Genomic DNA, 23,086 nt, shown 5'->3' with positions numbered 1-23,086 from the left:
TAAAAATGTCCCCCAAAATCATGTTGGTATTCCAGGCTTTAAATGAAGTCTTCTCAAAAATAAAGTTCTATAAAAGAACAGTTGAAATAGTTGGTACTATGGAGAAGTTTCAGGGATCCAAGGGAAACTGAATGAAAAAGGCTGTAAAAAAAAATAATAAATCAGCTTTCATCATAGGTGCGTTTAGTTTAATAGATGAAACGCCATAGGCAGATGGTGGTTTAGCACAGAGGTGTTGGGAGTTTTCCATACGGAAAAGATAACTCTTGCTGATGTACTGCTCAGATACTCTGATCTCACACCTCTGATTTAAGAACCTTGTGTATGGCTGTGCAATCAGTGCTGCATTTAGTATGAATGATTTGCTTGCATTGGTGAATGAGGAGGGGAGGGGATGCATTTGGCAGCACTGTGTGCATTTTCTGAAACGTCAGTTGGTGTGCCAGATCTATTTATCTTATCCACTCTGAATTTACACGTTTGTTCTAACTTTGCAGCTTGACTTAGGGTGGGGTTGTTCCACTGCCCAGGTGTCTCTTGCAAGACTTGTCGTGTTCTTGTTTGCAGTTCAACGAAATGTAGTAGGTGCTGTTATTTCCAGCTCTGGCCTCTGGGTGCATTAGTTTCTTAACCATCGCATCGCTAGATGTTTTCCCTCATGTCCCCCCCTTTTGGGTGCCTGACCATCACTGACCTATGGAGGGAAGGAGCGGGGGCAGCGGGGAATCAGAGTGAATAAAATAAGGCAAAGGCTGACAGCAATAATAGGCAGAATCTTTTCCAGCTTTGATGTAGCCTTGTCCTCAGGCTGCCCTTCCATATTCTTTTGAAGGGATTCAAGAGTCTTAATGTTCTTCTATTGAGATCGGCTATATACAATTCTGTGCCACTGAAATATAGAATTTGGACTTCAGCTTTCCAGTATTTTACACATACGAATACTGCCTGACAGGTTAAAGATGACAACTATTTATAACTGCCTGGAACATAATGAAGCTCATTTAAAAAGAAACAAAGAAATAATCAACTCCCAGTATTTGTTTGGTCTGAGACTTTTTATGATGGGTACATTTGTTTTGTAAGCATCTTTCTTCTGTAACAAGAATTACAATAGAAGGGACAGAAAATTATGTAAAAAGAGATTAAAAATAGTGTGCTAGGGTTATTACTATTTTAGTTGAAAATAGTGAGACATCTAATTGATTTTGAAATTGGTCTGATATTGTTGGCTCCTGTATTTTAACAGTGAATCACAATCGTAGGTTACAAACAATTTTAACCATTAGGGCATGGAGAAAAGGTACCATTCAAAGCTAAACACCACAATTAGGGATGCATGACTGAAGTTTCAAAGTAATGTATTAGTAGTATTGTATGAGACAGTCACATGAAAAAGATCATGAGGTTGTGAAAGGGATTACGATCATGCTTTAGTCATGATTTTCCTGGTAGAGATATTTTAGTCTGGATCGTGCTTGTTTAAGTGAGAATAATTTGACTTTGCTTGTTCTGGTTATATTACCATTATGCAGCAAAGGAGGAGAAAAGGTGTTTCACCTACAAAAGTAGTATTGTTTGAGTAACTGAATTTTACTTAAACTTGAGATGCTGCTTTCAGTACTGAGAAACTGAAGTTAAAAAGGCACTGACCAATTTGCGAGAGCGTTACAGTATACTGCATGTACTTACCTGCTGCTGCCGGCTTCTATGCAAGCATATGTAAGTTCGGCTTTCTCCCAGGGCTTTTATTTGTCTTGCATGTACCTTAACTGCTTATTCCAGATCCTCAACCTGCTCTTCACATTAAGTAACAGCCAACATTGTAAATCCTCAGTTGATGAAAATCTGCGTATCCCTGTAGAAATGTGGAGCTTTGTTGATCTGTCACCAGCCATACGCCTGATCCAGTCCCTACCTTTCCTTACTGCCAGAATGTTTCTGCTTCCTGGGATGATGTAAGCCACAGAGCACAGGTTCTCAGCCTGTGTGAGAAAGACCATATGTTCTTTATTTAAAGGTTATGGAATGAGTTTCCAGACAATCATACAATCTGAAGGTTGACTCAGTCCAGTGACTCTTGGATAAAGATTTGCAAGCTGTTTCTTTCTACTCCACCAGTAACAACTCTGTACTTACCTGTTTCCTCAGAGGAGAATGGAAAAAGCTTCTGGAGGGTGCTTTAATGTTTCTGTACTAATCCCAGTGATGTATTTATAGGAACTTTAAGGATGCCTTAAATAGAGTCCGTGAGTGAAAAAGACTGTATGAAAATAATATCTCAGTAAATTTTGGGGATGAACTGGGATACTAAACTACTTGAAAAGGTTTGTCACAGCTCTTAAGACAGTAACTGGAATGTAGGTGATTGAACTGGAGACAAACTGTGGTCATTCCAGACTGATGACTGAACAGTTGTTTATAAAAATAAAACAATAGTATACAATGATGATACGCATTGACCTATCTGATGTCCCTGGAATCAACTTTGATGCAGATGTTCAGATGAACAGATATTCTTCTGATCTTAGATATGTATCTGGGTCAGTATTGCAAAAGAGAGTTCTGCAAGTGTTTGAAGCTCCAGTGAAAACTGAATTTTCATCCTAAAAGGTTAACAGGAAAAACTTTTCCCCCAGTCTTCTGTGCTAACTCATTGATTTGCTATATAAAGTCATTAAAAGGTATGCCTTTCCTTTTTTCCTCTGATTCATTTTATCTGTCAACCTGTTGCAAGTGTAGGAGCTTCCAAGAGATTTCTTCTGGGGGGATGCAATAATGTGGTTGCAAGTCTTTAAGCGCAAAACATCAAGCTAATATTTTAGGAAATTAAAATGGACTTTAAATATTTGTGGTTTGCTGCAGAGCACTTTTACTTAGCAGCTAGGGCGGGCCTGAGAAGGACACCTAAATTTACCATTTCATATCTTAAAGTCAGTAGTGTTTTAGGATACGTTGATATCTTTGCGAACGTAGGGTCAGTCGCAGCTCTAGTCAGGGTGCGCATAATGAACTAAAAGTACTCTCTGTGTAAAAAGAGATGAAAGCGTACTTGACCTGTTTTCCTGTTACTTTACATCCTTGCATTTGTTGCAGTGTTTTGGTAGCATCCGAGTACAGAGAAAGCAGAGTGGATGGAGCTCCGTCCTTATCCTTTCTCTCAGCTCATTTCCTCCTCAGTCATATTCTAAATTTGAGTAGTTATGTGTAAAAGCCCTACTTCTGTATTTATTAACTTTGTCTATTTTAGTGAACTCTGTTAAACTTTTTTAAATGGTCATTCAACTGCTCAGATTGCTTGGGAAGCTCCGTGCGTCTTTCTTTTTGTTGTCTGCTCCTTTGCTGATAGGAGGGCTTGATTTCCTACTACGTGTATCTAGCAGAACTGTTGTAAATATTAGACGTTTCATTTGGCTTGGTACCAAACAGAACACATGACGTATTGCTAGAAAACCCTGGCAGTGTTTAAACTATTTTTTTTAACAAAACATGTATTTTAGAAGTTATTCTCTACCCAAAATAAGTCTCTAGAAAATAGAAGTCATAAAGTACAGTTCTTGGCTTATGTTTAGCTTTCTAGTTTGATAAGATTTTTATATAAACTTGGACTTTTTTTTTTTCTTAAAAGTTTCTTTTATAATAATTATTCTGGTATTATATATATTTTGCTAGCAGATGTAAAGAAAATAAAACTGTCATGTTTTGTAAAATAGCGAATTGTTTTCAACTCTGAATGCAAGATAGACTTCTGCAAGTGTCTTCTTCATTGCCTGATGTTGAATAGTAAGTTTCTTACATTTAATACTAAATTGAAAACCGCATTAGCTAGACGATATAATTTCTAAAAACCAGTACTAACTACTTTGAGCTAGAGTATTTCAGCATTAACAGTATTTTTTGAGTTGCATAAACAGACATTTTCCATATAACTTTATTTTTAAATTAAGGTCCATGTAGATCTTTGGAATCAGTAAACTCATGTAAGTAAAAAGTACTAAAAAGATGAACATTTAAGCAGTACATCAAAGTTGGTTAATGATAACATTTTCAAATCACTAATTACCAATCAAAATAGGGAATGGTGCAGTGCGTGTGTTTAGCAGAGGTACTTTAGCAGCACATAAGAGAACAAATGATGTGTGGGTTTTCAGCTGTGTTATCTGCCTGGCACCCCCATAAATAAGAAAATACAGACAATATTGTTTTTGAATAATTTTTATTCTATTGTAACTTGTGTCTTAGCAAGATTTTCGATATTATAGGTTATCATAAGCATAGATGCCTCTGAAAATGTACACAAAAATTGTTCTGACTGACTGTAAATGCTGATCTTTTTCTTGTAACTCTCCTGTAAGTATGGTAAGACTGCATCTCTAAAATACACAGAGCCTATCTTACTGTTGGATCAGAAAAGTACATTAATGCAATTATTTCAGTAAAAATACTGCAATTGTTATTCTGTTAACACCAATATCTAAAAAGATTTGTGAGTCATTCAATTGGTACAAATAAGTGCCAGAGTGATACTCATGTAGTACAAATGTTGAGATTACTTTTACACCTAAGTGCTTCCCCTTGTGTTTCTTGTAGGAAACAGAGATGAAGGTACACATGCACACAAAATTTTGCATCATTTGTTTGCTGACATTTATCTTTCATCAGTGCAATCATTGCCATGAAGATGGACACGACCACAGTCCTAAAGAGGGAGATGTACACTACCATAATGACTATCAGATTTCAAATATGTCCTACTTGCAGAATGGAGGAACAGAATCTGTGCCGAGTAAATTTTCAACGTTGGAAGCTGAAAATGAACAAAAATACTACATTGAAAAGATTTTTGATCGTTACGGTGAAAATGGAAGATTATCTTTTTTTGGCCTGGAAAAACTTTTAGTAAGCCTTGGTTTAGGAGAGGTAAAAGTAGTGATGATAAATCATAATGATATTGGCCATGATCACGTTTCTCACTTATATGCTTTAGAAGTACAGGAAGGAAAGCATTCTCACTCTCGTAACCATCCTCATAGCCACTCAGATTCAGAAAACCAAACCACGATTGGTATGGCCGCAAAGAGAAATCATAAATGTGACCCTGAGAGAGACGCAGTTGTGCCATCAGTAAAAGATGATGGCAAACACATTCATGATCAGAGTCGCCATCACCATCATCACCACCCTCGTCTACATCATCATGACCATAATGGTACACATCATTCTCGTAATGATTCAGTTAGTCATAGTGAACATGGAGAACAGAACCATGAACCTTCAACAGAGACAAACACTACTCAGGATCAGCCAGAAAGAAAACGATGGAAACAGAAGAAGAAGCAAAAGAAGATCAGTGAGACTTCAGGAAATGCTACACGGGATTATGCCCCAGATCGTGTTCACGGTCGTGTTCACAAGGATGGTCATGTACATGATGCATCTCACTTGCATGGACACCATCATGAACACAGTAGTGATCGTTCTACTAGTCGTGGACATCAAGATTCCAGTTTAGGTAATGAGGATGGACACCACCATACCAGCAAGCGAGAGGCACATCATAGTGTAAGAAAACATCCCATTTTTTCAATGCGTAGTCATAAGGATCACAGTGGAGATGAACGTGATCGTGAAGAGGTGAGTATGAAATGGAGAACCTTTAAGTTCATTTTTGCTGTTGTTGCATAATAATTCAAGGTTCATGCCCACAAATAACGCAGAAGCACGTTGGCAACCCTTGTCTAATACAGGTAGCAGAGTGAAAACACTAAAGGCCACTGCCACAGTTTTGAGTTTACTTTATGAGTTTTCATTTCTGTCTGCCCATCATACATATTTTCTCAAAAATCTATCTTCTTGCCAATTTACCTGTATAAAGGAGATACTTAAAGCTTTCTGAGATACCCTGCTTACTTGTGGGGTTTCTTCCCTTCCCAATATTCATGAATACTTCCCACACACACCTTTTTTTGGACTTCTTTCTGCGTTGAAGATCATTAACATTTTTGGAAACTGCACGGAGACTCTTTGCTAAAAGAAACACCTGCATCTTTTCAACATGCTTCTAATTTCTTTGTCCTAAGAGATAGTGAAGCAGTGTATATAGAGCTTCTGTAGCACTGTGTTCAGCGTAAGCTCTTCCATTTCTCCCTTCAGCGTCCATTATTTCTGCTAGGACCATAAATATACTTTCTCTTCCCCCCTTTACAGAAGCAGGACGTTTTGATATAGTTTTAAACTAGAAGTCAGGATAGGAAAGGATGGAGTGAGTGCCAAGTTTGAGGTTTTAAACCAAACTAAAAAGTGAAACTCCAAACACAGAAGGTTGGTAGGTGAAGAGAAGTGTTAGAAAACCTGTTTTGGGTTTATGTTCTTCCACTCCTTTCCTTTTGCTCTTTCTGCATTGCTTGTACTGTGTAATAGTAAAGAATATGGAAACTTATTTTCCCTGACATTTATCAAAAATTATATAGGTGTTAGGAGACTGAGTTTATAGTCCAGGTATTTTTACTGTTTCTTTCCCCTCAAAAACCACTTAGATCAGCTTAGACATGTTTTAGCACTGGTTGTGGACCAGTGTTTCGACTTTCTGTTTGTGTTCTTAAATCATATGCTAAATTTTCCATAACGGTATTTTTTTAATGAAATAGTTGCTTTCATATTTAATTTCTTTGTACGATTTGCTTGCAGTGTTTAAATGTTACCCAGCTGCTACGGTACTATGGTCTGGAAACCAGCTCTCCGATATCTCCTGAAATGTTTGTATATATGTGTCCTGCTTTGCTGTACCAGATTGAGAGAAGACTTTGTATTGTACATTATGATGAGCTTGAAGATTTTATGAAAAGTAAAAATGCGTCAATTGAGAATAAGGATAAAACAGGTGCATCAGGTAGGTGTGTAACATCTAAAGCCTTCACAATTATTTTGCATTGTAAATATTAACTTCAAAGTTTGAAATGTCATACAACTTAGCATTGACTGTAGAGTGAAGGAATAGTTGAAATTTAACATATTTAGTAGAAGAAATTTGAGACAGCATGCTCCTTCAAGTCAGGAGAAATAGCGTCCTGTTTGGTGGTATAATAGCTTCTCCTAAGTAACCATGGCTCAGGGAGGCATACCTTTCTTTCTTGTACATTTTATCCTTTTTTGTTATTTTCACATTTACTTTATGTTTGCTTATTTTTATTTCTTTTTTTGTCTTGTGTCTTTGAGGCCTAATGTCCTATCATTGGGCCTGTGGCCCAGGCATTTTGGCCTGGATTCTTCCCAGATATCTTTATATGTTGGACTCTTTTTGTTATAGGAGCATAGGCAAAGTACAGAATCTTTGGAGGCAGAGGAGCTTTAGGCATGAGCAAGTCCACCCACACTTTGGATTATTTCCACAATTTAAAATATGTTATGTCTTTTTCTCTTAGTGTGACTGAGGCGTTTCATATGTTTATCTCAAAGTTGGAAAGTTGCAGTGTTACTTTGGCACAAATTTTCTTAATAAATTTGACCTGGATATACTCATTCAGGAATAGAGAACAGCACCTTCATCACAGTTCATTCACTAGAAAATATGATTTCAGATGCAACTGGTTTTATATTCTAGCAGTGATGCAAATTTGTAGAATTGACATCCAGAATTTTTTGTGAACTTAAGAAATATAAAGACTTACGCAAGTTACAAGAGCATTTGAATTGCCATTTCTGACAACAGTTCCTTTTTCTGACTTCCGATGCCAACTATTTTTTACTACTCCTTAGTATATGAGAAGTATTCAATCAGAATCCTCTGTTGGCAGTTTTAAGTGTGTGTGTGTGCGCTTTGAGTAAAAATCAGTAGACTTTTTTTTGTTCTTACCATAGTTCTAAACTAAAAATGTATCTACTGTTGTTAAAGCAGTAAAAGGGCAGCATCCATTGTTGTGATTTCATAGAATCATAGAATGGTTTGGGTTGGAAGGGACCTTAAAGGCCATTTAGTTCCACCCCCCTGCCATGGGCAGGGACAACTCCCACTAGACCGGGCTGCTCAAAGCCCCATCCAGCCTGGCCTTGAACACTTCCTGGGGTGGGGTATCCACAACCTCCCTGGGCAGCATGTTCCAGTGTCTCACCACCCTCACAGTAAAGAATTTCTTCCTAATATCTAATCTAAATCTCCCCTCTTCCAATTTGAAGCCATTACCCCTTGTCCTAACTGAGTATACTTTTAAAATACATGTTTACTACTGCTATCTTTCATAAATTATAATGGAACTGTTGGCAGATGCTTAGCTGTGGTAATTGGTAATTGTGAATATTGGTAATTGTGAATATTGATTAGTATATAGGTCCTTATTAGCATCATTAGAAATAAAGCTTGAAGTAACTACGTTCTCATAGATGTTAATAATTGATGGAAAGAATGCATTGCTGGTAAATTTTTTTAACAATGCTGGAGTCATTAAAATAATTAACTTGTTATACATAAATCTCCTGAAGTGACACAGCTACTATCTTGTTAACTGTTCAAAGATTGCTGTAAACCAAATATACTGTGTGTTTTATATGGTAGCTAATTGTTTTGTGGGGTAGTCTCATTGCAGTAAGAGTTGACCCCTGCCTTATTACCAAGAGGATTTGTAGAATAGCTCTAAGCATTTTCTGCCAGTTAAAATGTTGAAACCATGTACAAAACTGCCATGTTGCACATGCTTTGAACCAGTTTAATTAGAAAGTTTCTACAGATCAGTGCTTCTTTTTAAAATAATGTATTTTCTTTCCCTGTAATGAGTAAGGGAGTTGATGAATATCTCAGCTCAAAGACCTTAAACATTTTAAGAGACTTAATTTTCAAAATTAGTGAAGGTATTGTGAACACTTAACATGTTTTATGGCATCTGATATATTGAGTATAAACAACACATTTTCCAGCTAATTGTAAAAAAATTGTTTTTTAACTTACTGACTTGGCTCTGAAAACAAACAGTAACCTCTGAAACAGGTCAACTTCATTAGATAATAATAAATTATTCTTCATAACAGTTTCCTGTATACTGTTGTATTAACTGCAGTGAGACTTCAGTTTGATGTAATAATAATTTTCCCTCTTAAGTAAGTGAATTGCAGAATAACCAATCTTAACTGGTATATGGGAATTGTGGGAGGTGTAGGACAAATGTCAGTCATAGAGTAACTTAATCTGCGCGTTGTAGGATTCTACTAAAATGAAAATGTGTTCTTACCCAAGCTAATGTAAACATGTTTAGATACAAGTATTTGCCAAAGTTAGGAGGATGCAGACATTTTCAAACACTAGCTTTCTGTGTTTTTCTTTAGTTTTAATTAAAGCTTTCAAAAAAACTTAATGGACCAATACTGCTTCTGTTCATTGATACTAACCTGTAAGGTTTCCATGAGTTCTAATAGTGCAGTTTTCTAAAGCAAAGTAATTTAATTAAATGACGACCAAAAACTTATGAAGCCATATTGGGTTTTCTTCCTGTAATTTACAGATAGTTCTGTAACATCTTCTAATAGAGGATTTTCAAGGGCTTATACATACAATTGAGCTTTCACAGTGTACCTATTGGAAGAGGTGGCCTTGTTACCATTGAGGGCTCCTAAACAACTTAACTTGAAAGGAAAGGTAAACCAGCTATCCATCAAGCTAACAGAAGTGATACAATAAACAGTGAGCAATTTTTTTAAAGATGGAGATCAGTTAGAGCTGTTGATTAGATGTATTTCAGAACAGATATGTCTTGTAAATCTGCCTGTGCAGATGCCAGTCTTCCCTGGAGTTTACCATTCCCTGAACCCAGGGAGGCTTTGCTTCAGTGGAGCCTTTCTGCTAGCCTGCGTTCTTTTAAAGTCTGCAGGTAGCTAACTGTGCTCAGCCTTACAAGGAGTCCACCTTACTACCCTTTTAGTCTGTTTTAATTTACAGATAGGTGTCCAAATCTAGTGCAAACACTGTGTTTTGTTTGCTACCCACTGTTGGAACAGAGGTCCCTTACTGAAGAAATTGTCTGGTCACCTCCCTCTTGCTTTTTTCCACAGAAGTATTTTATAAGCCAGTGCACAATAGCTTCACCTCATTGACCGAGCTTCATACAGTATTCCTAGGAGTGTTGTACACCGAGTTCTTTTATAACTTAAGAGCTCTTGCAGTGTTCATAATATTGCATATTAGTTCTACTTCCATAATATTTTAGTGTTTTGAACGCTACAGTTGAGTGAAATCCTTCAATAAAATTTTGGGTCAGAATTTTTTCCTGTCTTCCTTAGTAGTCCTTTTTATATGAGAGTTTGTACTTGTGTGTCACTGTGGGATCAGGCATAGCTTTTGTATATAATAGATGTTTTTATCTTTGACTTGACAGCAAGCTTTTGCTGATAATTTTGGTTCCATACCATTTTTTAAGAGTTTAAACAGAGACAGAAGCTGACGACCAAGATTGAGAGATGCACAGGTTCCGTATTCTAATTCTCATGTGCCTCATCTTAATCATGGTGCCGTGTTTAGATACTGTATCAATCGTAAGAGTATGTAAGGCCTTCAGAGATGCGTTTGCCAAACCTATGCTATGACATATGAAACTTAAGCCAGTTGGCATAATCTCCTTTCCATTTTTCTCCATGTAAGGCTGTTGGTCATTTAACCTGGCACTTAACATAATAATGTTGGTGTCCAGATTGGAGATCCAATGTCCTGCCAAACAACTGTGTAATTTTTATTTGGGCTACTTATGATTCAGTATTGGATTACAAATCCATGTATGCTGTTCCTTTCAGCAGAGCCTGTTAATCCAGAGTACATGATTGAAGTGCTCTGGGGATGAATCAAGGCTATGTAGTGGCAGTATTTTGGTCAGCAGGGTTCTGCTTCCACTCTAGACCTACTTTTGTATTCCCATATTCCAACCTCTGTTTTTTAGTTCCTCCTCTGGTGGCAGTCTTTGCCTTTTCACCAGCTCTGTTTTCCCCTCAGTATCAATATGCATTTCCGTGTACGCTGTGTACTTTCTAAAGCTGTTTCCAGTCAGTTTCCCTGGTGGATGTGCTCTTGTACCCTTTGCATTTGAATGGAATTGTTTCCTTTTCTGTACTGTTGCGGAATGACAGCTACAGACTTCATAAGAATGAATATCCAAAAATAAAATTAGAAACAGCAGATATTGTGAGTTTTGGTGTTGAACCAGACCAGGCTGCAGCAGCCACAGTCCTAGTGGCAAAGTCTTGTCTGTAGTGTTTTTGATACAGATCTAATTCTTGTGACATTTGACTACTAAATTATAAAATACATTGAGCAGTGATGACATATTCATTCCTCCTGTCTTCTCGTCTCTCCCCCTGCCCCCCCATTTCCCAGGATATTTTCCTCCACTTGATCAAAACTTGATCAAAAATGAGCGGACATTCATAGATGTAAGGAAATCATATCGTGCACCAAAGTATGGAGATGCTAATGATTTTAAATGAGGACTTGTTAACTTCCATTAAACTTGGGAAACTGCGTGGACATTTTTGGTTAAGAATGAAGCTAGGAAAAAACCTGAAGCATTTAAGCTAATTTAAAATAAATGAAGAAAAAAAAGAAGTTCAGATTGAGGAAATCATGTTCATGAAAGATCTCAGCTCAAACAGTTAATGTTTGTAAAATAGGAGCCCCAACTATTCCTGTCTTTGGGACTGTGAACCTTTTGAACTGTATTCTTGGAATTAAGCAGTTCTTACTTTCTTTGAAGTTTCTGTGATGGGAAGAAACAAGAGCAGTGATAGAGAAGCAGAGAAAGGAAAAATAACACAACACTTTTTAATTCTTAGCCTTACTGATGACTTGGAAAAGTAGAAGAAAAAATATTTTTATAAGGGTGAGATGCTGACTGCAAGAGTCATGTTTCTTTGCTTATAGGATCTGTTTCTTGTGTAATTCCTCCTTTTCCATGTCATATAGAAATTTGCACATCTTCCCTAATTAACATTACATTGAGTGTACCATATCCCATTATCACTTTTTCTTCGAATGACAATAGAGGTTCTCAGAAAAAATATTGTCCTGGTTTCAGCTGGGACAGAGTCCGTTTTCTTTCTAGTGTCTACTGTCTTTCAGATTTGGTATGAGAGGAATGTTGATAATGCATATTGTTTTGGTTGTTGCCAGGTGATGTTTATGTTATTCAAGGACTTTTGTCAGCTTTCCAGAGAAGTGGAGAGGGATCACAGACATAATAAGCTGGCCAACGGAATATTCTGTATCATAGATGTCGTGCTCAGTGTATAAACGGGGGTTGGCCCGGGGCAGGAAGGGAATCCTCGATCTCTGCTCGGGACAGGCTGGGCAACCAATTCACCAGGTGGCAAGAGTGACTTGCGTTGTATTACTTCATCTTGTATATTCCTTTACTATTATTGTTATTTTCCTTTTCTGTTATTGTTCTATTAAACTGTCTTTATATCAGCCCACGAGGTTGGTTTTTTTCCCTTTCCCTCCTTTTTTCTCTCTTCTCCCTACCCCTTTGGATGGGAGGGAGAGAACTGAGCGAGCGGCTGCGTGGTCCTAGCTGCTGGCTGGGGTTAAACCATGATGAGTATGTACTGCGTTTTGTTGGTAGCAAGTTGCTTTCAGCTCTTCAAGTTCTTATTATAGCATTTGATTTTAAAGTTCGTCTGTCAAAGGTTGAGTCTTAATTATTTCTCATAAATAAAAATGTATATTTCAAAGCACCAGGTGAAGAGAATGATGCCTACCTGAACATGTTACTTCTAACAAAGATGGAGAAATACTGATTCCAGTTAAATTTTGCATCAGAATCGTGTTAAAAACAAATGTTAAATATGAATTAGTGCTCATAAAGCCCTAGTAAGTTAAGTAGCAAAGATGTTTTTCTTCCAACATGAAATCTCTTGCTTTTTGCGTTTCATGAAGGGCTACAGAGGTAAGCCTGGAATTTACAATCAGGAAGAATTGCTGGGGCTCTTCTTAGCTGAGTGTCTTCTCATGTCTTTCACTATATTGTACTGTACCATGAATAAGCCTGTGTATATTTTGCTGTGAACTTCAGTACTGCCTTCATATTTTTCAGCACCTTTTGAATGAACAATCACACAACTTAGGCTAAAGGAAAGTCACCTTTTTAAGAGATAGTTGAAAGTCATTAATCAGTCTTCAAAGTTTTACAAGTATTGTTCTGACAACCTTTCTGTATTCATTTCTTCCCACAGCCTGGTTTTGTGGTATCATCTCTATCACCGTCATTAGCCTGCTTTCCTTGCTAGGTGTGATCTTGATTCCCATCATTAACCAATGGTGCTTCAAATTTCTTCTAACTTTCTTGGTAGCTCTGGCTGTAGGAACAATGAGTGGAGATGCACTGCTCCATCTGTTGCCACATGTAAGTATTGCTTCCTTAGCTTTTATTCTTAATTGTAACTGTATATAGAATTTTCAAAGAATGCTTTGACAAGTATCAACAAATAAATGTTCACTGATGCAGGTGTAGATTGATTTGACTATGAGGGACATCCTGAAACAGCATTCAAGACTTTCTGTTAACAAAAAGAAAGGAAATATGTGTTTCTTAAGGGAAAAAGAAAAAAGGGAAAAAGAAAAAGAAAAATGTGTGTTTCTTAAGTGAAAAATAAAAAAGTAGTTGTCTATTTATTCATAGTTTAACTTCTGTCACAGTATTTTAAAACACCTAATGAGACGAACAAGAGTATTTTAGCAGTATTATAGTCTCTTGCCTATTGATACTTGTGTATCAGGACCACCTAAAAGTACATCAGGGGAATTAACCTTCCTGGTTACTAGCTTTTGGGGAGAAAGTACCCTCTAACTTACCGAATCAAGAAAATGTCCAAGTTCCTGGGAAGGTAAGCAGTTTTTAATTTGTGATGGTATACTGTAATTCTTAGAAGGAGAAATGTTTCTAAAATGTTGTTACCTTAGTTCTTATAGCAAAAAGACTTAATGTTTACACATTTTCTTTGCGTAAGTGCTAATACAAATTTTTTATCATCTATTGTTTTTGAAAGTTTATATTTCAGATCAGAATTAAGGCTGTAATTGACTGTAATAGTTAAAAAAAATCATGAGGTTTGGTTGCTAATGGGAGTGTAGGAATGGTAATTCCTTGTGACATTTCTGAGCGTTAGTCTCATTATCTTTAGCATTGTGACAGTCTCATTATCTTCAGCATTGTGACAGAAAAAAGCTGAAGTTAGATTATCTCCCACTCCCGCCCTAAAAATTTCCCAGAGGAATAGTTTTTTATTGATTAGGGTAATGAATAGTCTAATGAAAAATTTCTGTGGTAAAATGTTTTTGTATTTAAAAAAAAAAAAAAAAGAAAAAAAGCCAAAACAACAAAAAACCACAAACCCAACCCAACTTTAAAAGTCCACTTATGCTACTATTCTGGTGGGGTTACATATCTTGTCATCTGAGCTTGGAGCCATTTCAGGCTCCTGATGGCACCAGGTCATGCTGTGTTATTATTTTCTCTCCTAATAGTCACATGGAGGCCACAACCACAGTCACCACCATGGCCAAGGTCATGTTCATGAACACAAGCGGTCTCATCGACATGCCCACGGACATGGAGTACAGCCTGAAGGCTTTCTAGAAGAAAATGACCCAGTGCTGAAGGGTCTTGTGGCACTTGGAGGCATTTATGTTTTGTTCATCATTGAACATTGTATAAGAATGTACAAGCATTACAATAAACAAAAGGTACGCACTGAAATTGCAGGCTATTTTAAAATATATATTACCTGAAGTTATCTTCCAAGTGTTGAGGAATTGTCTGTGATGATTCATTATTCTGTGAACGTGAAGTGGTGCTAATCTGCATTGTTTGATTTCATGTGAAGAAACGCTTTTCTAAAAGAGGTTGCCTTTCTTAACAAGGTAATTTGGAAAGACCAAGTACAAATCTGGTGGGGGAAGTTGCTGCTTTTTGGCCAGATGTATTTGGAGATAGATCTAAGTAAAAAGAGATTACAGCTCTTTCTCTAAAGCACTGTGATCGTTTTGCAAAAATATAAAAGGCAGTATGTAGGAAAGAAGTGGTAACAGAGCCAGACAATTGTCAGACAATTGACAAGAAATTTAACTGTATACTATTAGCTAACAATGTCAGTCTAACAGAGGTATTCAGTTTTTCCGTATGAAAAAATGCCAGAATTTGCAGACCTCTGCTTTCTATAAATTACCAGTAAGATTTTAACTCCTTTCCCTGAAAATGATTGGATTTTTAGGGCTGGGAGCACGCTGTATTCATGATGGTAGTATAAAAGTAGAGCAAGTACCTCAGGGGGAGTGTGACAGTGGGTAGAAAGTCAAGCCACCAAAGAGCCATATTCTTTCAACAGTCATTATAAATACACTTTTAGCTTTTGCCTCCATCATTCGACTTTGATTTTTTTGGTGAAACTATAACTGCTTCTCCCAAAACGTGCATGGAGAAATTTAAAATCCTCTGTTTTCACATCAGACTCGCTGCCTAAGCTGTGCAGGCAGCAAAAGATTTTCTGTGTTGGAGGAGGCATTTCTTAGATCTTCTGATAGAGAGATATAAGCTGTCGCACTGAGCATATCTTCTTTGAGATTAATTAAATAATTAAATCCCCTAGGCTGCTGCGGCAAATCTGTGATCTCCGTTGTATTGGGCAGCAGATAGGAAAGTAGCAAGTTTTTCTCTAAAGGAAAATACAAGGAAGTTATAGGAGTGTAAAACTTAAAGTTGAACAAAATAGAGGAGCTGTTCTTGCTGCGCGCTTGCTTTCTTGAACAAAATAAGCAAATATAATAACTCTATATACATGTGTTTCTGGGCTGCTGGAGCAATCCGTGGCATCATGTACTCTGTTACTGAAGTGAAATACTGTCTGTCTGTGGGTGAGAGTGAGACTCCTTGGTAGGTACTTAAGAATTTCCACTGGGATAGGTATCGTTGCTGAGCCTTAGATGATTAACATTCTGTAGTTCTCTAGTCACATACTTCTGTTAGGCATATTAAGAGAGAGTAACTTAGTCTTTTTTTTAAGAGATTTTTTGACAACTTTTGAGTTTCTTTTATTTCCATCAATGTCCTTTTACAAACCAGATGTTACCTGTCTCCTGTTGCAGAGTAAGCAGAAATGGTGCAAGAAAAAACAGACTGAAGAATCACCAATTGGAAGGAAACTTTCCGATCACAAATTAAATAATAGACCAGATGCTGACTGGCTTCAGCTCAAACCCCTTGCAGGTAGGCATTTTCAGAATTTTCTCTGATTATGAGATTCAAAGTAATGGCATGTAACCTATGGCATGTAGCATGTAACCTCTTGTACAGTTTTGCTGCTATTATGCAAATCATTGTTAATAAGATTTAATAGGCTTTCCCTATTAAGTCTCTTTTTATTTTGTTTTCCTTAGATCTGAGGGCACTTTGAACACTTCCTAATATGCCATACAGATGGTTCTCAGACTTCTGAAGCAGTCAGGTTTTAGGTGGCTGTGGTTCTTTGGGGGTTTTTTTATTTGTTTGTTTTGGGGGTGGTTTTAGATAAGCTGAGCCTGACTAGCTCAGCCCTGGCAAAAATTAGATCAAAAATGAACACACACAACCTGAAAGGGGATATCTGTTACACTTCGAAGATTCCAGCCTCTGACCAATTACAGTTTGGCTGAGAAGGCCAAACAAAATTAATTTATTTGCATAAATACAACCAAGTATCCTGAATGTTCCTCAAGTATCCAAACCAACTTTCACATACCGTTCCTTCATGACAGTCTGAATGCTCTATCACCCTTCTTGAAGGGGTGGGGGAAGGGGAAGGGCTTTGCTTCATAAACTTCCCTTTCCGTTGCCTGCATTGCTGCTGAATTAATTGGTTGATGAAGAATCCATAGGCTACATTTATACAAATGCAACTTTGTTAATTTGAATCGTTTGTAGAAGGGAGAGTTACGACTGTAGCCTTCTCCATTCAAACAACTTAAAATGGGATTTGGGACGTTGACATAGAACATAGAAAGACTTTCATCTGTGAGGATGGTGGTACATCTAGTTCAAATGTCTTCATTTTCTTTTAATGGGTGATCAGACGAATTTTGTTTCTAATGGCATGGAGTATGTACTAGTTTTATAACAGTGTTCTGAAAGTGCACTCTGTTGATCAGTAAATCGTTTGTACTACAGGTACTGGAAGCCCATCCTGAATTTGAGTTTTGAACTGCTGTACCGCTACCGCTGATATGAATGGCCATTTGATTTCTTTTTAAATAGCCTCCAAATAATGTTTCCTTTTTTTTGATTCTGAAATATTTTTGATGAATTATTGTGAGCTAGTAACTTCTTTGTCCAGAACTGCTTTTTCTGCACCACTGGTTTTGTTTCCTGGCACATAGATTGCCAGTTTCCTTTATTTATTAACACACATAGATTGCCAATTTCCTTTATTTATTAACACTTCAGAAATATTAGTAGACTTTAAATCCATGCACATATGCCTTCTGCATTGTTCTCACTTCATATTTCTTTGTAAAAACGGCTTTGATTGCTATCAGGGTAATGAGCTACATTGAAGGAGCTCACTATATGACACAAGATTCCGACACAAAGATGCATGCAATATAGAAACTATTTAAAGATCTGTTGCGTCAGTGGCAGATCCTGGTACGCTTCAGTGAAGGCTGAGTTGTGACCTGTATGGGCACGCACCGAGAGTAGCCAGTTAAGGTTTCCTTAGCCATTCAGATTCTGTCTACAGATTATGAAACATTATTATCATTCTGGCAACTGTCCTTTTCCGGTGTTGAACCATAAACTTCATCAGTAGCAAAATTACAGATTGCTATGGATGCAGTGCTGTTGCCTCGTAGTGGAGACTTCTGTATGCTGTGCATGCGAATTAGTGAAAAAATGGGGCAGTGAGAAACTCATTCTTTTTGGCTGAACATTGACAACAAAGTTAGTAGATTGGGATGTGTTAAAATACTTTTTTTGCTTTCACGAAGCAATTAAATTCTTAGCTCAATGATGCAGTAGTTGCTGGTGATATTTTAAATAAGAATTAACGCAGCGTCTCTCCCAACTGGCTTCAATGTAGGAGCAGATGACTCAGTTTTATCTGAAGATCGACTCAATGAAACTGAACTAACTGATTTAGATGGCCAGCTGGAATCCCCTCCCAAGAACTTCTTGTCTGTAGAAGAGGACAACAATATGCATCATTCTCACAACGATGTCTCACATGCTGCTCAAGAGCATGATCTTCACGATTCAGAGTATGACAGCCATGGCGAAGATAAAATGATAGCTAGAAAACACAGTCACCACTGGCATCACAAACATTCCCATCATTCCCATGGCCACTGTCATTCTGGAAAAGACCTGAAAGATACTGGGATAGCTAATATTGCTTGGATGGTAATTATGGGAGATGGCATTCACAACTTTAGTGATGGCTTAGCAATCGGTAAGCAAAAGCACTGAGTATTTCTCAACAGTTTCTTCTCACCTTTAGTAAATTTGGTAACATTGTACTTATCAGTGATCACAGGTAAGGCTTCCGGTTAGCTCCTGTGGTTACTGGCATTGTTTAATGTCCTTCAGAGCAGAAATTAAAAGGCCATGAATTGTAACAGTCTTCCCTTTGTTAACATTCTGTGACTATTTCCACCAGGATTACTGTATCGGTAGTAACTAGCAGCTGTCTCTGCCAAATAAAGATAGGTGCAGACAAATCTCCTTATGAATTACGGAGTGCATGTAATGCACAGTTGTTGTTTGGGTCTTAGTATTTGCTTTTGAATAATAAATACGTGCCTTTCAGTCTTATTTATAATTATATTCATTTATAATAATAAGACTATTTCTATTATTATTAATACATAGAATTATACAGTTCTTGTAAATAATAAATGTACTATGAATCAGGTTACTGAAATAATATTTTTTGAAAGTACTACTTAGGATAATTTAATTTTTGTTTGAGCAAAGTATTGCTTTTGCTTGTGGTCATTATAGATTTATTGTAGCCAAATGTAGAAGAACTAGAAGTACCAAACATTTTATTAGATTTATTAAATCAACTTTGAATCACATAAACCTGTAAATGTGATTTGACCTTTAAAACACATTAATTTGAATATAGGTCATACAAGTCAAAATGATGATGAGAGTACTGAAAGTGCGTACTTTTAAATTTTTACAAAGGTAGCTACTAATAGTGCACAGGGTTCTGAAATACTAGCAGAAGGAACATCCCCATTTTGAAGTATGGGGGATAAGGCACTTATTAGGATCTGGAGTTAACAATGGAATCTACTACAGTTTCTCCACTTTATCCAATTTCTAAAGAAACTAAACTCCATAAAAATTAATTTTTTGCTTCATTTTCACATTAAACAGGTAAGACATTTAGACACTGGCTTCTAAGGCCAAAAAGGATCACTACGCCATCTGTTGAGAACTTCACTGTATTGAAACTCCATTTCTAAATATTCCTGTGTCAAGCCCAAAAGGCTGATTGTTTGGTAAAATGTAGATTTTAGAAAAGTATGTTAATCTTTTTAATATATCAAGTTATGAGGAATCCAGAGGAAAGTTAAATTTCCTCTCTGTCTTCAGATTACGTCTTCTCTTTCTACTTCATTTTGCCTGTTTTGACCGCTCACTGCAGGCTCTTCTTATGCCTTTCTCTGCTACAGTATAACAATTTAATACCAGTTTTCTCCCCTCAGAATTATTTAAGGTATGAACTTAAAGTTGATTGAATTAAATTAGCTTACACAAAAGTTACTGAAAGAGGTTTATGCCGATGTTTTTCTCCTTATTATTTTTCCAGGTCTGACTTATTAATGTGCTCTACAAAAAGCATAAAGGAAATAGAGAGGTTATGGGTTAAATACTAGTTTGGATTTCCAACCTGGAAAGGAGAGAACTGGACTGTTGCTCATGTGCATTCCTGACTATCCTGATGTACTTGAGAGTTCCTATAAATGTAAACGTGGTGCTGTTGCATTAGCTTGTTGCCTACATCTGTATTTCGCTCAGTTGCGTTCTCCTCTCCCAGGATTTGTCTTTCAGATAAACCGAGTAACAAAGTATGCAGTGGTAATGTATATCTAGGATACTTCCAGTATTTTCAATTTATATACAGACAGGACACAGGCATAATGAAAAAATATTAGAGCGTGGATTCTAAGAGAAGGGTGTCATCTCTGGAAAATCTGTTGATTAAATTTTCTGACTTGAAAGTAGTAAAATATCATTTGAATTTTTTTTTTTTTTTCTAGGAGCAGCTTTTAGTGCTGGACTGACAGGAGGAATTAGTACATCTATAGCAGTATTTTGCCATGAGCTTCCCCATGAATTAGGTAACTAATTCTATAAACTCATAGAATCATAGAATCGCCTAGGTTGGAAGAGACCTTTCAGATCATTGAGTCCAACCATCAACCTAACTCTGACAAAAACCATCACTAAACCATATCTCTAAGCTCTACATCTACCCGTCTTTTGAATACCTTCAGGGATGGCGATTCAACCACTTCCCTGGGCAGCCTGTTCTAATGCTTGATAACACTTTTAGTGTAAAATCCTTTCCTGATATCTAATCTAAACCTCCCCTGGCGCAACTTGAGGCCCTTTCCTCTCGTCCTATGGCCTGTTACTTGGGAGAAGAGACCGACCCCCACCTCTCTACACCCTCCTTTCAGGTAGCTGTAGAGAGCGATAAGGTCTGCCCTCAGCCTCCTTTTCTCCAGGCTGAACAACCCCAGCTCCCTCAGGCACGCCTCATAAGAACTCAGTGTGTTCAGTGACTTCAGCTTGACAAAGTATTTATCTAAAAGCTGTTGTGATACTCGTCCTGATAAGCATAATGCAATGCAGATGCTGCTAGAGTGACCAGAACTTCAGAGAGTAGTGGAGCAATATTGGTTCAGAGGACATAATGAGAATATTAATACAGGATTCTTTTGGCTCATATCTAGTTACAGCAGTTCTGTCAGGCTTTTTGAACATGTTTTTAAAATGTTCTCAGGAGCATACAATATACATTTTGGTGTTATACCTCTGCATTTTATAGAGAAAGTTTCACAGTACTCTGTGTGGCATTGTCTCACACAAAGTTAAGTAAAGTTACAGAAGTAAACACAAGTTTACCTAAGTAAAATTTTTTGTGGAGATCTTCAGAAGATGCTTTGTACCAATTGTTGCTGAGTCCAGCAGGTGTGGATGACTATTTAGGGTAAAGCCTGTAGGCATTGTTGCCAGTGCTGTTGATTCTTCCCGCCTCATTGAAGCATTTCGTCTTGGGGTTCGCTAACCATGATGAAATGTGTTGTTTTTCTGTGAGCCATAAGGCACATCACATGAAATTTTAGTGCACCCTGAGACTTAGAAAAGAGCAGCTAGAGAGAGGAGTCAGTCTTTTTCGCTAGTAACGTGAAATTGTGCTAGATTAAGCTGTGTATGTACTCACAGCTTGCTTACTTGATGATCTGCTAGCTCTGAATGATCAAAAGTAAGGTAAAACAAGTACTCCAAAACCCCTTAAAGGTGAGGAATGAAAGCGTTTTATATAAGCAGATACTAAGTATAAGGTAAGTAATGGGCACAGATGGGAAATAATAGAGCAGATGTTCATGGTTTGACAACGGTGCTATACAATTGCTGCTGCAGTATATAAAGGATTGCAATGTATATTGGTATGCATATAACTTGCTAGGTTAACATGATTAAATTAACCTTGGGTAAGAAGTGAGTAGTTCACTGTGCATATTTTTGTTTTGATTCTAGATTGAGCAATTAATTTCTAGCACATCTGACATGAGAATATTATATTAATTACCGTCATGACTGCATATCATCTTTCACTCCTCTTATTCACAAGAGTTCTGTTTGAAGGGAGTAAAACTCTCACAGCTGATTACAAGATGAAAATTTAGATCTTTATAGAACGTCTACCTCTATCAGCAATTTTAGCAGAGCTGTCCTGAATTCAAAATAAAACATGTTAACCTGGCATATCTTAAACATGCAAACGGATTCATCATGGATGTAAAGTCATTCTGAATGTAACTCTTCCTAATGCTATATTTCTCAAATTCATCGGCACCTTCTGCGGAGACTAATGCCTCGTTATCCTCCTCTTGAACTTGCAGAATGAGGTGTATATAGCCACGAGGAGTTTTCTCAGGTGTTGATCAAAACTAAGCCTCTGGTTTTATGTGCCATGAAGAACTTCCGTGATGTAAAGACAAGTCTGTATGCACAGATGTATTCTCTGGGGGAGGACCAGATCTAGACTTCTCCATTTACCTTTAACCATTAATCACTTTTCTGACAATCAGCATGATGAATAGGCACCTTTAAATCATATTTTAATCAAGAGATTGCTGCACATAAAAACAGTTCTTATAAGAGTTGTCATATCCTGTTGCCCAGTCTTCCTCTGAGCCTATGTGGCAGCATTTTCACTTTAGTGATGCCTTGGATTGGTGAGATAATAAATGTGGGCTAATTTATCTACCTGCTCTCCTGAGAAGCATTGATACTAAACCCCTGTCTTCTTCTGTCTCCATTTTAGGTGACTTTGCCGTGCTTCTTAAAGCAGGTATGACAGTAAAGCAAGCTATTGTGTACAACCTCCTGTCTGCCATGATGGCTTACGTAGGGATGCTGATAGGCACAGCAGTGGGACAGTACGCTAATAACATCACCTTGTGGATCTTTGCAATCACTGCAGGCATGTTCCTCTATGTGGCATTGGTTGACATGGTAAGTTTATTTTAATTCTGTTGTAGTTTTTGTATTCCATGTATAAAACCTAGGACATGAAATGGCATCTATGACAGAACTTTTTTTGTTATAACACATAAATATCTGTAGACGGTAGATGTCTGTTTCTGTTGTACGACTTTTTAAACTGTTGGCAGATACTTTGAGAGACGTGGCGAAGTTTTATAGGTGCTTGCCTGTCTGGGTTTCTGCTACCGAAGTCTGCCAGTGACTCCTGTTAAAATACAAAAACTACAACTACAGGGGGGCTGGGAAAGACATTCACACTTCCCACTAATAAATGAATAAAAATAATAACTTCCCACTAATAAAAA

The 23,086-nt window shown here is 37.2% G+C and overlaps 1 protein-coding gene across 4 annotated transcripts in view; it reads left to right on the top strand.

The window, feature by feature from the left end:
• SLC39A10 (solute carrier family 39 member 10) overlaps positions 1 to 23,086 on the top strand; it is a 69,961-nt gene that overhangs the window by 38,440 nt on the left and 8,435 nt on the right. For 3 of the 4 annotated variants that reach the window (XM_054209074.1, XM_054209071.1, XM_054209072.1), the window contains exons 2-9: positions 4,588 to 5,631; positions 6,685 to 6,886; positions 13,198 to 13,367; positions 14,489 to 14,707; positions 16,106 to 16,226; positions 18,073 to 18,441; positions 20,264 to 20,344; positions 22,561 to 22,751. In XM_054209074.1, the coding sequence (XP_054065049.1) occupies positions 4,597 to 5,631; positions 6,685 to 6,886; positions 13,198 to 13,367; positions 14,489 to 14,707; positions 16,106 to 16,226; positions 18,073 to 18,441; positions 20,264 to 20,344; positions 22,561 to 22,751 (2,388 nt within the window). In that variant the 5' untranslated portion in view covers positions 4,588 to 4,596. Of the gene's footprint in view, positions 1 to 3,692; positions 3,781 to 4,587; positions 5,632 to 6,684; positions 6,887 to 13,197; positions 13,368 to 14,488; positions 14,708 to 16,105; positions 16,227 to 18,072; positions 18,442 to 20,263; positions 20,345 to 22,560; positions 22,752 to 23,086 lie in introns of those variants that run through there. The other variant, XM_054209073.1, reaches the window with a different exon arrangement.

Source organism: Rissa tridactyla, chromosome 7, assembly GCF_028500815.1.
Source record: "Rissa tridactyla isolate bRisTri1 chromosome 7, bRisTri1.patW.cur.20221130, whole genome shotgun sequence".
NCBI classification, from domain to species: Eukaryota; Metazoa; Chordata; class Aves; order Charadriiformes; family Laridae; genus Rissa; species Rissa tridactyla.
This window is presented reverse-complemented; position numbering and strand designations above follow the sequence as displayed.